Source organism: Kogia breviceps, chromosome 2 (assembly GCF_026419965.1).
Source record: "Kogia breviceps isolate mKogBre1 chromosome 2, mKogBre1 haplotype 1, whole genome shotgun sequence".
NCBI classification, from domain to species: Eukaryota; Metazoa; Chordata; class Mammalia; order Artiodactyla; family Physeteridae; genus Kogia; species Kogia breviceps.
Window position 1 is genome coordinate 87,701,516 of NC_081311.1, and position 16,321 is coordinate 87,717,836.

The 16,321-nt window shown below is 36.8% G+C and overlaps 1 protein-coding gene across 9 annotated transcripts in view; it reads left to right on the top strand.

The window, feature by feature from the left end:
- The window catches only part of HERC2 (HECT and RLD domain containing E3 ubiquitin protein ligase 2), a 227,472-nt gene that overhangs the window by 136,170 nt on the left and 74,981 nt on the right, over positions 1-16,321 (top strand). For all 9 annotated transcript variants that reach the window (XM_067025765.1, XM_067025770.1, XM_067025766.1 and 6 more), the window contains 3 exons: positions 4,057-4,247; positions 5,003-5,108; positions 5,197-5,288. In XM_067025765.1, coding sequence (XP_066881866.1) covers positions 4,057-4,247; positions 5,003-5,108; positions 5,197-5,288 — 389 coding nt within the window. The remainder of the gene's footprint in view (positions 1-4,056; positions 4,248-5,002; positions 5,109-5,196; positions 5,289-16,321) is intronic.

Consider the following 16,321-nt stretch of genomic DNA (forward strand, 5'->3'; position numbering starts at 1 on the left):
CGGGATGGAGTTTTCTGTATCTGTAAAATACAATATTTTGATAGGAATTGCATTGACTCTGTGTATCACTTTGGACAGAATTGTCAGTTGTCTTTCCATTTACTTAGATCTTCTTTAATTTCGTTCAGCAGTGTTTTGTGATTAGTGTATAAATCTTATGCGTTCTTGGTTAAATTTATTCCTAAGTGTTTATTTTTCATGCTATATTAAATTAAATTATTTTTCAAAATTTCCTTGGAAAATCTGTTGCTAGTGTATAGAAATATACACTACACACATACAGTGCATATTTTTAACACATTTTATGTGTTGAATTTATATCTAGCAACTTTGCTGAATTTATTTATTAGCTCTGATGGGTTTTTTTGGTGGAGTCTTTAGGGTTTTCTGCATGTAAGATCATGTTGTCTGTGTAAGATCATGTTTTCTGTGAACTAGGATAGTTTTACTTCTTCTTCCTTTCCAATTTGGGTACCTTATATTTCTTTTTCCTGTCTTATTGCTTCAGCTAGATCTTCCAGTACTACACTGAAGAGAAGTGGCAAGGGTAGGCATCCTTGTCTTGTTCCTGGACTTAATGGGGAAGCTTTCAGTCTTTAAGCACTGAATATAATGTTAGCTGTGGGTTTTTCATAAATAGCCTTTATCATGTTGAGGAAGTTCCTTTCTAGTCCTAATTTGTGATATTCTCTTATCTTTATGAAGGAGATCTGTAGAATCTGCAGAGCAATCTCCTTTTCTAGGCTAACTTTGAATACTTTCCTGTTTTGTTTTGTTTTGTTTTGTTTTTGATCAGCCTGCCATGGGTTTGTCAATTTTATTAGTCTTTTCAAAGAACCAACTTTTGGCTTTGAATTGCTGTCTCTCATATTTTTTTCATTTCTCTTTCCTATGGAATTTAGGTTTAAGTTGATTCCCCGCCCCACCCCGCCCCAGATGCTTAGTTCATTAATTTCTCACTTTCATATTTTCTAATATATGAACTTAAAATTTTAAATTGATCTTTAAGCATGGCTTAAGCTGTATCCTGTAATGCTGATATGTAGTAATAGCTCATCATCATTCATTTAAAAGTATTTTTAAAATTCCATTGGAATTATTTTCTTATATTCATTGATTTTTAAATTTTCGAACATGTCAGCATTTTCTACCTCTATCTATTTATTGGTTTCTGCATTTCATTCAGATTGTGTTTCCTGCCTGATCTTTGACATTTTGAGGGAAACTTCTGTATGATCATAAGACTCAGCATATAATGGGATTTTACACGTTTTATGCATGCCTGAAAGAATGTCTCCTGCAGTTTTATGGTGAAGTTAATGTTTGCTTAGTGTATCTTTTTCTAGCCTTTTACCCTCAATCTTTCAGTAATCTTGTGATTAGTGGAGGTTGTAGATGGTTTTGTTTTTTCAAAAAAATTCCAATGTGATGATCTTTGTCTCTTATTTGGATCATTTAGGTATTTATTTACATTTAAGGCAGTTACTGAAATATATTTTTTTAATTGATCTACTTCTTAGTGGTTTTTGTTGTTGTTGTTCCGCCTGTTTTCTGTTCCCTTTTTCTCCATTCCATCTTCCTTTGGACTGATAACATTCTTTATTAGTTAGCCAACCACCACCTCCCCCAACATACACACTTGGCTTAGAAGTTACACATGTTTAATGTGTATTCCTATACTATATGAGAAGTGTATGTTATATGCATTTTTGGTATTAGTAGTTAGGATATTGTGACATCCTTTTTTGACTTATAAAATCTAATATTACTTAGTACTTTTACCCTCCTCCTAAGCAGTGCAAGGACCTGAGATCCCTTTAACTTCTTTAACCCTCATTCTGATTTAAATTACCATGTTTGTGTTTAAAAACTTAACACATATAAATTTTAAACAGTACAAGGCATATGATTGTTATTTTCTATAATATTTGTCAAGATTTTTTCACATATTTAATATTGTAGTTTTTTTCTATTCCTTTGTGTGTTTTTCACTTTTCATCCATCATCATTTTTCTCCTGCCTAAAGAATGGCCCTTAATATATTCTTTAATGCATCTCTGTGGTTATGAATTCTTTTTTTGTGTGTCTTTATTTCTCCTTTACTTCTGAAAAATAGTTTTGCCGGGACTTTTCTTTTAGCAATGTAAAAATACTGTTCCATTGTAATTTGGTTTATATTTTTTCTGCTGAAGTCAGCTGCAAGTGTAGTTACTGTTCCATTAAAGCTATTCAGCCTTTGTATTTCCCCTTAGCCTGCTTTTGAGGTACTCTTGTTTCTATCTTACACAAATTTTACATGTGTGTGCATATGTGTTTCTTTGTATTTATCTTTCTTGTAGTTAGTAGAGCTTATAATTAATTAATTTTCCAGCTTTTTTGAGCTTTAATTGACATATGACATTGTGTAAATTTAAAGTGTTCAACGTGATGATTTGGTACATGTATATTGCAAAATGATTACCAGAGTATGGTTGGTAGTTAACACATCCATCACCTCACATAATTACCCTTTTGTGTGTGTGTAGTAAGAACATTTAAGATCTTCTCTTCCAACTTTCAAAGTAGGTCTTTTAAAATCTGTGCCTTGATATCTTTGGTTGGTCTTGGGAAATTTTCCATCAGTCAATATTTCTTCCAGTATTATCGATGCCCTATTTCCTTTTCCTTCTTTTTGGGACTCCTCTTGCACCTGTTACTCTTATCTCTGTCTTCTAAGTCTTTCACCTTCTCACTTATGTTTTCTAAACTTTTGCTCTTCAGCTTTTCATTATAGATATTTTTTACTAATTCTCTTTTCACCTGAGTCTAGTCTGCTGGTAAAACTATTCATTGAATTTTAAGTTTTAATTACTGTATTTAACAGTTCTAGTCTTTCTTTCTTTTTTAAAAAATAGTTTCCAATTCTCTGCTGAGATATTCAGTGTCTTTTCAAACATAGGAAGTATAGTTATTATAAAATTTGTATCTTATAACTCTAATATTTGGAGCCTCTTTGGGTCTCTTCTATTGTCTGTCATTCTCATTGCTTTTAGTCATGTTTTCTTGTCTCATAGTCCATCATGTACTGGACATTATGTTTAAAAAATTATTTCTTGAGTCAATTTGAGGCCTAATATATTATCTTTCTCCAGGGATTTGGGGGGAGAGGGTTGTTCTTCTAGGTAATTGGGGTAAGTAACTGTGTGGGCTCACTTCAATCCAGTTTCATTGATTGAGGTGATTTCATGCAGAGCTGCAATCGTGATTTCATGCAGAGCTGCAATCTGAAAACAAACAGACAACCCTGCAGAGTTCACCCTTCCTCTAGGGGTTCTTCCTGTTGGGATCTCAGCCCAAAGTGTGAGTTTTTCTGTGGCCATCCCCTTCTTTCCTGGTGAGCTCTGGACTCCGGTTCTTGGCCCCCTCCCCTTAGGAAGCCATCAGGAGTGCCATGTGTCCTCTTTAAGGTTCCCCTTAGAAACTGATAAATACACTGGGGAAAAGCAGCCTCTGATCCATGGGGCACTCATCTTGACACCTTTCATCTCAGCCTTTCTCTGATTTCGGTCCCATAATTCTGTATCACCTTGTTAACTCTGATACTTTCAAGATTTATTCATCTTTAAATGTTTTGTCTGCCTCTTCTAGTTGTCCTCAATGGGAGAGCTAGATGAATTTCCAGATTTACCATTAATGGAGGTAGAAACTTCACAGATTTGTTTTTGTTGCATTTATGAAAGATTTTTTGATAAGAATGTTTTCTGTAAGCACAGTTACTGAACTTCCCCCCCCCCAGCTGCTTATATGTACCATTCTATCTGGAAATGTATCACTCTGTTGTTACTTGAGAGAGTCAAGTGGAATAAATCATAGCATTATATGAACTTTATCTTATAAATTGGGGTTAAATACCTTGACTAGGTTTTTTGAAGTCATTTTAGGTATTTATTAGCTCCTTTTATTTTGGAAACTTACTATTTTCTTGAAATAAGGAGCTCAACACTATGTAATATTTATTTCTTGGTTGTGAAGGTTCTGTCCCACAAGTATTAACACTGTTTGACCGCCATTAAATAGGACAGTCTGCAATATTTTGTGGCCGTTCTGGAAAACAGCTGAAGCGCTCTCACAACAGTCAGCCAGGAATGCTGCTGGATAGCTGGGCGCGGATGGTGAAGAGCCTAAACGTGTCATCCTCTGTGAACCAGGCTTCCCGTCTCATTGATGGCAGCGAGCCCTGCTGGCAGTCCTCCGGCTCACAAGGAAAGGTAGTGTGCCATGGGGGCACTTCCAGAAACACTTCATTTAGATGGCTTTACCTTTTAGAGCTTCAACACGAACTTTGAAAAACCTACTAAGTTATACTGTGATGGCATCTCTCAGTAGTCATTTTGTATTTAGTTCATAATTACTTTAAAGTTGCAGAGTAATATGCCATCCAGCTTTCATTGTCAAGAGATTTTTAAACAATATAGGTAATAGATTTTGTCAGAGATTTTTAAACAATATAGGTAATAGATTTTATATAACTGATAGAGCGTATAATAGGGTTTGTTTTGTTTTGTTTTATTCCCCCACATAAAATGTATGAGTTCGGATTCTGCTTCTGGTTAGAAGTTCTTCTAATATATCCTAACAAATACGTGTTTATCTTTGGAATGCTGTTTTAATCGCACTTACACATGGGTGTGCCTCATCTAGACATGCAAGATAGACTTAGAGAAAGGTTCTTTCCCTCCACTTTGACTCTAGCGTTTTCTATAACCTACTCTTTGATGGGTATTAAGGGACCACCCTAGGTCAGGAGTCTATAAACACATGATTTCTGGGGCTTGAGGGAGACATTCTTCTAATAAAAAAGTAATGCAGTAGATTACTCTTGTTTCTGCCAGCTTAAAGGCAAATTCTACCTCTCATGTGAAATTATATATTTTAAAAATCTCATTGAGAGTCAAGCTTTAATGATACTTTCCAGCTAAAACATAGCTGAACTTTACTAAGAAGGCTTTTTTTTTTTTTAAAGCATTGGATTCGTTTGGAGATTTTCCCAGATGTTCTTGTTCATAGATTAAAAATGATAGTGGATCCTGCTGACAGTAGTTACATGCCTTCCCTGGTTGTCGTGTCAGGTAATTGAATTACTTTAATCAGTAAGTATCTTCTATCATATAATAAAAACTCCTTTGTCTGATTCCTTTACCCCCTTTTTTTTCCTAGGTGGAAATTCCCTAAATAACCTAATTGAATTAAAGACAATCAACATTAACCCCACTGACACCACAGTGTCCCTTCTGAATGACTCCACAGAGGTAAGTAGAGTCTCCATAGTGTTCTCCATAGTGGCTGCACCAATTTACATTCCCACCAACAGTGCAGGAGGGTTCCCTTTTCTCCACACCCTCTCTGGCATTATTATTTGTAGACTTTTTTAATGTTGGCCATTTTGACTGGTATGAGGTTATACCTCATTGTAGTTTTGATTTGCATTTGTCTAATAAGTAGTGATATTGAACATCTTTTCATGTGCCTGTTGGACATCTGTATGTCTTCTTTGGAGAAATGTCTGTTTAGGCCTCCTGCCCATTTTTTGATTGGGTTGTTTGTTTTCTTGATACTGAACTTCATAAGCTGTTTGTAGATTGTGGAGATTTAATCCCTTATCAATTGCATCATTTGCAAATATTTTCTCCCATTCTGAGTGTTGTCTTTTTGTTTTGTTTATGGTTTCCTTTGCTGTGCAAAGGCTTTTGAGTTTAATTAGGTTCCATTTGTTTATTTTTATTTCCATTAGCCTAGGAGGTGGGTCAAAAAGGATCTTCCTGTGATTTATATCATAGAGTGTTCTACCTATGTTTTCCTCTAAGAATTTTATAATAATCCAGCCTTACATTTAGGTCTTTAATCCATTTTGAGTTTTTTTGTGTGTATAGTATTAGGAAGTGTTCTAATTTAATGTTTTTATATGTAGCTGTCCAGTTTTCCTAGCACCACTTACTGAAGAGGCTGTCTTTTCTCTATAGTCTATTCTTGTCTCCTTTGTCAAAGATAAGGTGACCATATGTGCGTGGGTGTATTTCTGGGCTTTCTGTCCTGTTCCATTGATCTATATTTCTGTTTTTGTGCCAGTACCATACTGGTTTTGATGACTGTAGCTTTCTAGTATAATCTGAAGTCAGGGATCCTGATTCCTCCAGCTCTGTTTTTCTTTCTCAAGATTGCTTTGGCTTTCAGGGTCTTTTGTGTCTACATACAAATTAAAAAATTATTTTGTTCTAGTTCTGTGAAAAATGCCTTTGGTAATTTGATAGGGATTGCATTGATACTGTAGATTGCCTGGGGTAGTATAGTCATTTTCACAATATTGATTCTTCTAATCTAAGAACACGGTGTATCTTTCCATCTGTTTGTGTCGTCTTCTGTTTCCTTCATTAGCGTCTTATAGTTTTCTGAGTACAGTAAGTCCCCTACATACGAACCTTCAAGATGCGAACTTTGAAAGATGAGAACGTGTGTTCACATGTCCAGTCATGTAAGTTAGTTCACGTGTCTGGCGTACATTGTCACATGTGTGCATCCTCTACAAGTGGTTGTGCTTTTGTATTACTTTACTGTATAGACTACAGTAGTACAGTATCTTTATTTCAAGTCAAGGGTGGGCTTTATGGCCTTTATTATGTTGAGGTATGTTCCCTCTATGCCCACTTTCTGGAGAGTTTTTATTGTAAGTGGGTGTTGAATTTTGTCAAAAGCTTTTTCTGCATCCATTTGAGATGATGATAATATGGTTTTTATTCTTCAATTTGTTAACATGGTGTATCACACTGATTTGCGGATACTGAAAAATCCTTGCACCCCTGGGATAATCCTACTTGATGAGGGTGTGTGATCCTTTTAATGTATTGTTGGATTCGGTTTGCTAGTATTTGGTGAGGATTTTTTTTAAAATTTATTTATTATTTGGTTGAGCCAGGTCTTACTTTCAGCAGTTGGGCTCCTTAGTTGCAGCTCGTGGGCTCCTTAGTTGCGGCTCGCAGACTCCTTAGTTGCATCACATCGGCTACTTAGTTGCGGCAGGCAGGCTGCTTAGTTGTGGTTCGAAGGCTCCTTAGTTGTGGCTTGCCAGCTCCTTAGTTGTGGCAGGTGGGCTCCTTTAGTTGAGGCTCACGGGCTCCTTAGTTGTGGTTCACCAGCTCCTTAGTTGCAGCATGCGGGTGGGGTCTAGGTTCCCTGACCAGGGATCAAACCCAGGCCCCCTGCATTGGGAGCGCAGAGTTGTAATAACCACCTGAGCCACCAGGGAGGTCACCCATTGAGGATTTTTGTGTTTATGTTCATCAGTGATAATTGCCCTGTAAATTTTCGTGTGTGTGTGTATGTGTGATATCTTTGTCTGGTTTAGCTATCAGGGTGATGGTGGCTTCATAGAATGAGTTTGGGGATGTTCCTTCCTCTGCAGTTTTTTTTTTTTGCAGTAGTTTCAGAAGGATAGGTGTTAACTCTTCTCTAAATGTTTGGTAGAATTCACCTGTGAAGCCATCTGGTCCTGAACTTTAGATTGTTGCATGTTTTAAAATCACAGATTCAGCACATAATTAACTGAAAAGCTTTTGCACAGCAAAGGATACCCTGGAGAAAATGAAAAGACAACCTATTGAATGGGAGAAAAAAATTGAAATGATATGACTGATAAGGGATTAATATACAACATATATAAACAGATCATACAACTCAACAGCAAAAAAACAACCCAATTAAAAAATGGGCAGAAGAAATGAATAGACATTTTTCCAAAGAAGAAATGCAGATGGCCAACAGGCACATGAAAAGATACTCGAAATCACAAATCATCAGTGAAATGCATATTAAAACCACAATGAGATACCACCTCAGACCTGTCAGAATGGCTGTCATCAAAAAGAACACAAATAACAAATGTTAGCAAGGATTGCAGAAAAGGGAACACTTGTACACTGTTGGTGGGAATGTAAATTGGTACAGGTATATATCCGAAAAAGATAACATGTACCCCAGTGTTCATAGCAACATTATTTACAGTTGTCAAGATAGGGAATCAACGTAAGTGTCCATCAACAGAAGAACGGATAAAGACATGGTACATAAATAAAATGGAGTACTGCTCAGCCACAAAAGAGAATGAAAATTTGTTGTTTGCAACAACATGGATGGACTTGTAGGGCATTATGCTAAGTGAAATAAGTCAGAGAGAGAAAGACAGATACTGTATGATATCACTTACATGTGGAATCTAAAACACCAGTTAGTGATTATAACAGAAAAAGAAGCTGACTCACAGACATAGAGAACAAACCTAGTGGCTACCGGGGGGGAGAAGGAAGAGGGGAGGGGCAATATAGAGGTAGGGGATTAAGAGGCACAAACTATTAGGTATAAAATAAGCTACAAGGATATATTGTACAACATGGGGAATATAGCAGATATGGAGTATAACCTTTAAAAATTGTGAATCACTATATTGTACACCTGTAACTCACATAATATTATATATCAACTATACGTCAATGAAAAATAAATTGCTTAATTAAAAAAGTCACAGATTCAATATCAGTACTTGTAATTGGTCTGTTCATATTTTCTATTTCTTCGTGGTTCAGTCTTGGGAGATTATACCTTTTAGGAATTTGTCCATTTCTTCTAGATTGTCCATTTTATTGGCATATTGTTGCTTGTAGTAGTCTCTTATGACCCTTTGTATTTCTGTGCTCTTGGTTATAACTTCTTTTTCATTTCTGATTTTATTGTTTCCGGCCCTCTCCCGTTTTTTCTTGATGATTCTGGCTAAAGGTTTATCAATTTTTTTTAATGTTTTCAAAGGACCAGCTTGTAGTTTCATTGATCTTTTCTATTGTTATTTTAGTCTCTGTTTCATTTATTTCTGCTCTGATCTTTATGATTTCTTTCCTTCTCCTAACTTTGACTTTTGTTTGTTCTTGTTTCTCTAGTTGCTTTAGGCATAAGGTTTGTTGTTTATTTGAGAACTCTCCCCTCTTAGAATTGCTTTGCTGCATCTCATAGGTTTTGGATCATCATGTTTTTATTTTCATTTGTCTGTAGGTATTTTCTGATTTCCTCCTTGACTTCTTCAGTGATCCACTGGTTGTTTAGTAGCATATGTTTAGTAGCACATGTTTGTTTTTTTTGCAGTTGTTTTCTTGTAGTCGATTTTGAATCTCATAGTGTTGTGGTCGTAGAAGATGCTTGCTATTATTTCAGTTTTCTTAAATTTACTGAGGCTTGCTTTGTTGGCCTAGCATGTGATCTATCCTGGAGAATGTTCCATGTGCACTTGAAAGGAATGTGTATTCTACTCCTCTCGGGTAGAATGCTTTATAAATATCAATTAAGCCCCTCTGGTCTAATATATCATTTAAAGCCTGTGTTTCCTTATTGATTTTTCTGTCTGGGTGATGTGTCCACTAATGAAGGTGGGGTATTAAAGTCCCCCACTGTTACTATGTTACTGTTGATTTCTCCTTTTATGTCTGTTAATGTTTGCCTTATATATTGAGATGCTTCTCTGTTGGGTGTATATATATTTACAATTGTTGTATTTCCTTGGATTGAAGAAGATATAACATTTCTTCCCCTCATTTTCAGTTTGTATGTGTCTCTAGATCTGAAGTGAGCCTCCTATGGGCAGCAAATATATGGGTTGTATTTTTGTTTCCATTCAGTCAGTCTATGTCTTTTGGTTGGAGCATTTAGTCCGTTTACATTTAAGTTATTTATCCATATGTATGTTCCTATTGCCGTTTTGCTAATTGTTTTGGATTTGTTTTTGTAGTTCTTTTTTTCCCATTTCTTCTTTTGTTCTCTTCTCTTCTGATTTGATGTCTCTCGCCAGTGTTATTTTGCATTCCTTTTTCTTTTTTGTGTGTATTTCTATTACAGGTTTTTGTTTTGTGGTTACTATGAGGTTTTTTTTTGGTACAGCAGTCTAGTTAAATATGTGCTTGTTTTAAGTTGCTGATCTCTTAATTTCAAATGCATTTTAGATACCCTGCATTTGTTCTCTTCTCCCCTCGTGGTCACTGTTTTTGAATTCATATTTTACATCTAATTGTTTTGTCTATCCCTTAAACCCTTATTGTGGGTACAGATGATTTTACTCCTTTTGTCTTTTAACCTTCCCTACTAGCTTTGTGTGTGAATGATTTCCTACTGTATGTTTGCCTTTACCAGTGAGCTTTTCCATTTTGTAATTTTCTTGTTTCTAGTTGTGTCCTTTTCTTTTCCACCTAGAGAAGTTCCTTTAGCATTTGCTGTAAAGCTGGTTTGATGTTCGTGAATTCTTTTAGCTTTTACTTGTCTGTAAAGCTTTTGTTTCCTCCATCAAATCTCCGTGAGAGCCTTGCTGTGTAGAATATTCTTGGTTATGGGTCTTTCTCTTTCATCACTTTATATTGTGCATTCCCTTCTGGTCTGCAGAGGTTTTGCTAAAAAATCAGCTGATAGCCTTATAGGATTCTGTTGTATGTTATTTTTTGCTTTTCCCTTGTTACTTTTAATATTCTCTCTTTATCTTTAATTTTTTCATTTTTATGACAATATGTCCTTGTGTATTCCTCTGCGGGTTAATCCTATATGGGACTCTCTGTGCTTTCTGGACTTGGTTGACATTTTCCTTTCCCAGCTTAGGTAAGTTTTCAGCTATTATCTCTTCAGATATTTTATTTTATTTTATTTTATTTTATTTATTTTTTTTTTTTGCGGTATGCGGGCCTCTCACTGTTGTGGCCTCTCCCATTGCGGAGCACAGGCTCCGGACGCGCAGGCCCAGCGGCCATGGCTCACGGGCTTAGTTGCTCCGCGGCATGTGGGATCTTCCCGGACCAGGGCACGAACCCGTGTCTCCTGCATCGGCAGGCGGATTCTCAACCACTGCGCCACCAGGGAAGCCCATCTTCAGATATTTTATCAAGTCCTTTCTCTCTCTCTCTTCTCCTTCTGGGACCCCTATAATATGAATATTTGTTCACTTGTCGTCGTCCTAGAGGTCTCTTAAACTGTCCTCATTTCTTTTTATTCTTTTTTCTGTTTGGTAGCAGTGATTTCCACTACTCTGTCTTCTAGCTCACTAATCCATTCTTCTGCCTCATTTAGGCTACTGTTGATTCCTTCTAGTATATTTTTCAGTTCAGTTATTGCATTCTTTAATTCTGTTTGGTTGTTCTGTATATTTTCTAATTCTTTATTAAAAAACTTAAAATTTCTCTCTCTGTGCATTTCTTCTCCTTCCGAATTCTTTCATCATCTTTATGATCATTACTCTGAACTCTTTCTTGGGTAGGTTGCCTCGATGTCACTTAGTTTTTCTTCTGGCGTTTTATCATGTTACTTCGTCTGAAACAATCCTGTTGCTTCCTTTTGTCTAAGCTGCTATTTGTATTTTTATGTATGTGGTAGGTTGGTTTTGTTTCTCAACCTTGGAGAAGTGGCCCTCTGTAAGAGATGTCTTATGTGTCCCAGCAGTGCAGTTTCTTCTCATCACCCAGGGCCAGGGGCCAGCTGGTTCCAGGGTAGGGTCTGGCCTGTATTTGCAGACTTGGTCTGTTGGCTGCAGGACTGTCGTTTTCTTGCTTCTGGTGTCTGACCTCTGCTGAGTGAGGCTGGTCTAGATAGTTGAGTGAGTGAGATTCCTGGCAGGCAGGGCTGGTGCCTGCCCCCTGATAGGTGGAGTTGGGTCTTGGTCCTCTGGTGGGCAGGACCATGTATAGAGGCAGCTGTGGGCTCAGGAAGTTTTTAGGCAGTCTGTCTGCTGATGGCTGTTTCCACACCTAGTTTGTTGTTTATCCTGAAGCGTTCCAGCATTGGATCCTAGAGCCTGGTGGGTGGGGCCAGGACTTGGTGCCAGAATGTCAGCCTCCAGGAGAGCTCATGCAGATGGATATTCTCCCGATATATCTGCCACCAGTGTCTATGCCCACAGTGTGGGCTACAGCCGCCCCCTGCCTCCCCAGGAGATCCTCCAAGACCAGCAGGTAGATCTGGCCCAGATACCTATCAAATTGCTGCTTTTGCTCTTGGTCCTGATGCACGTGAGATTTTGCATGCACCCTTTATGAGTGAAGTCTCTATTTCCCCCAGTCCTCTGGAGCTCCTCCAGTCAAGCCCCCACTGATCTTCAAAGGCAAATACTCTCAGGGTTCCTCTTCCTGGTGCCAGACCCCCAGGCTGGGGAGCGTGATGTGGGGCTCAGAACTGTCACTCCTGTTGGAGAACCTCTGTAATATAATTATTCTCCAATTTGTGAGTTGCCAACCCTGGGGGGTATGGGATTTAATTATATCATGAGCCTGCCTGTCCTACCAGTCTTGCTGTGGTCCATCTTTATGTCTTTAGCTGTAGAGGATCTTTTCTAGTAGATGTCAGTCTTTTTCAACGATAGTTGTTCTGCAGATTGTTGTGATTTTATTGTGCTTGTGAGAATAGGCGAGCTTAGTGTCCTTCTACTCTGCCATCTTGGCCACTCTCCCATAGTGTTCCTTTTTGATGGTTGGCAAATGACAATGGAGTTGCCTTTTTTTGACCATCTCTATAATAACATTGAGCCCATTTTTTCCCACTTAATTAAATAATTGTATTTATTTTAAAATTTGACATGTATACAACTTGAATTTGTTGCTTATCAGATCAGCTTGAAAAGAAAACAAAACAAATTTCTTCCTCACTATCTTTGGTAAGAAGCAGGGGTAAAAGCTCTTGGCAAAAGTCATTGCCAAGCATGTCAGGGTGCTTTGTGCATTTAGCATAGTGTTGTTATTCATGTTAAATATCTGTTACTATTGCAATAGTTCTTTCTGACCATACATGTGACAGTGGAAATTGCTTTTTTGTTTTCATACCTTTAATTTGGTAATAAGGAAAATTTCAAAATGAATCCAAGTTAATTTTATCTCTTGAAAATTCTGTCTGAGAGAATCAGTGAAGGTTCTTTTTTTTTTTTTTTTTTTTTTTTTTTTTTTTTTTTTTTTTTTGGTATGCGGGCCTCTCACTGCTGCGGCCTCTCCCGTTGCGGAGCACAGGCTCCGGACGCGCAGGCCCAGCGGCCACGGCTCACGGGCCTAGCCGCTCCGCGGCATGTGGGATCCTCCCGGACCAGGGCACGAACCCGTGTCTCCTGCATCGGCAGGCGGACTCTCAACCACTGCGCCACCAGGGAAGCCCGAGTGAAGGTTCTTTTAAACAGTACATATTACAGATCAGTGAGACTGCCTTATAAATCTTCCAGTAAATCTTTCCACACAGACGTGGACATATTTAAAATAACACAGGTTAAAGCAGTTTTTTTTAACTACCTATATGTTATCTCATGAGAACTTATTTAATTGGTATGATAGTAGATAAAGATGCCAAATAGTTGACTTTTTATTCATCTAAAGTTTATCATAAGTGAGTTTATTTTTAAATTATTAAATGCAGTTTGCCAATCACTGCTTTATTACTTTTAAAAAAATTTTATTGGCATATAGTTGACTTACAGTGTGTTAGTTTCAGGTGTATAGCAAAGTGAATCAGTTATACATGTACATGTATCCACTCTTTTTTTTTAGATTCTTTTCCCATATAGGCCATTACAGAGTATTGAGTAGAGTTCCCTGTGCTATACAGCAGGTTCTTATTAGTTATCTGTTTTATATATAGCAGTGTGTATATGTCTGTCAGTCTCCCAATTTATCCCTTCCCCCGTTATCCCTTGATAACTATAAGTTTGTTTTCTACATCCATGACTCTACTTCTGTTTTGTAAATAAGTTCATTTGCACCCTTTTTTTCTTAGATTCCACATGTAAGTGATATCATATGATGTTTGTCTTTCTGTGTCTGACTTACTTCACTTGGTATGACCATCTCTAGGTCCATCCATCTTGCTGCAGATGGCATTATTTTGTTCTTTTTTATGGCTGAGTTATATTCCATTGTATATAGGTACCACATCTTCTTTATCCATTCATCTTTTGATGGACATTTATGTTGCTTCCATGTCCTGGCTATTGTAAATAGTGCTCCAGTAAAGATTGGAGTGCATGTATCTTTTCAAATTATGGTTTCTTTGGACATATGCCCAGGAGTGGGATTGCTGGGCCATATGGTAGATCTATTTTTAGTTTTTAAAGGAACCTCCATATTGTTCTCCATAGTGGCTGCACCAATTTACATTCCCACCAACAGTGTAGGAGGGTTCCCTTTGCCCTACACCCTCTGTAGCATTTACTGTTTGTAGATTTTTTGATGATGGCCATTCTGGCCAGTTTGAGGTGATACCTCATTGTATTTTTGATTTGCATAATAATTAGTGATATTGAGCATCTTTTCATGTGCCTGTTGCCCATCTATCTGTATGTCTTCTTTGGAGAAATGTCTCTTTAGATCTTCCACCCATTTTTTGATTGGGCTATATGTTTGTTTGATATTGAGCTTCATGAACTGTTTTTATATTTTGGAGATTAATCCCTTGTTAGTTGCTTTGTTTGCAAATATTTTCTCCCATTCTGAGGGTTGTCTTTTTGTTTTGTTTATGGTTTCCTTTGCTGTGCAAAAGCTTTTGAGTTTAATTAGGTCCCATTTGTTTATTTTTATTTTTATTTTCATTACTCTAGGTGGTGGATCAAAAAAGATCTTGCTGCGATTTGTGTCAGAGATTGTTTTGCCTATGTTTTCCTCTAAGAGTTTTATAATAATCCAGCCTTACATTTAGGTCTTTAATCCATTTTGAGTTTATTTTTGTGTATGGTGTTAGGGAGTGTTCTAATTTCATTCTTTTATATGTAGGTTTCAAGTTTTCCCAGCACCACTTATTAAAGACACTGTCTTTTCTCCATTGTAGAGTCTTGCCTCCTTTGTCATAGATTAGGTGACCATAGGTGCATGGGTTTATCTCTGGGCTTTCTATCCCGTTCCATTGATCTATATTTCTGTTTTTGTGCCAGTACCATACTGTTTTGATTACTGTAGATTTTTAGTATAGTCTGAAGTCAGGGATCCTGGTTCCTCCAGCTTTGTTTTTCTTTCTCAAGATTGCTTTGGCTATTCAGGGTCTTTTGTGTTTCCATACAATCTGTAAAAGTTTTTGTTCTAGTTCTGTGAAAAATGCCATTGGTAATTTGAAATGGATTGTGTTGAATCTGTAGATTGCTTTGGGTAGTAGAGTCATTTTCACAATATTGATTCTTCCAATCCAAGAACATGGTATATCTCTCCATCTGTTTGTGTCATCTTTGATTTCTTTTATCAGTATCTTATAGTTTTCTGAGTACAGGTCTTTTGCCTCCTTGGGTAAGAATCATTGCTTTATTTTTTTCTGCCCACATAAAGGCAGGCAAGTTCAATGTGATCCCAGTGTGTTATGTTAAAGAAGTTGATACACAGCCAGCGATAGGTTAAATTTTTCAAGGTAGAAGGTTGGTAACTTATATCTAGAGACTACGGGACCGTACCAACACTTTCCCCCAGGTCTAAGAGTCGATGCTCTGGCCTTTGGGTACACCAGAAGGCTTTTGTTCTGTTTATTTTCTTCCCATCTTCAATAAATAAAATTTTGGAACACCATTCATTATTGAATGTCATTAAACTGTTTTATGGAATACCATGTAATAAATTAACAGTTAATACCAATGGTGGTAATAAATTAATAAAGTGCCCAATGATGAAAATTGAAGATATTATTGAGTTTTTCTGAGAAAAGATAATATTACATTTTAGTGCGTTTTATTAACTTATTGCTGGGTAATGGAATGCAGCTTGTCTGTTATCTTAATTATGCTACTGAATTTTTCTTTTTTTAATTTTAAGTAAATCAGTAACCACAGAAATAATTTATTCAGTAACTCAGATAGGTATTTGTAAAAGGTGTATTGATTTTAATAAATTTTCAGTTCAAAACAATTTATTACATAATATTTGATAAACACAGAATAGTATTTCATGTATATGAGAAATATGAAGCATTGTAAGTATTCAGAAAATTCAAGGCCCACTCTCCATACCTCCAACCAGCTTAAGAACTAGAATATTACCATTCCTGTAAAGCTACTGGACTCTTTCTTCTAGCATTGCTTTTTCCTATCAAAATGGTTTGTGACAGGAATCAACATTTTTGCCAGTCGTGTTTCACTAACTCCCTCCATGTATCACCCCCCACGCCCTTTTTTTTTTTTGAGGGTTTTAAAGGAAGTTCTAGACATGGCCTTATTTCAGTAGTGAGTACTTCAATTATTCATTTCTAACAAGGACTTTAAAAATGTAATTACAATGCCATCACACCGAAAAATTTTTCTTTAATATCATAAAATATCCAGTCAATG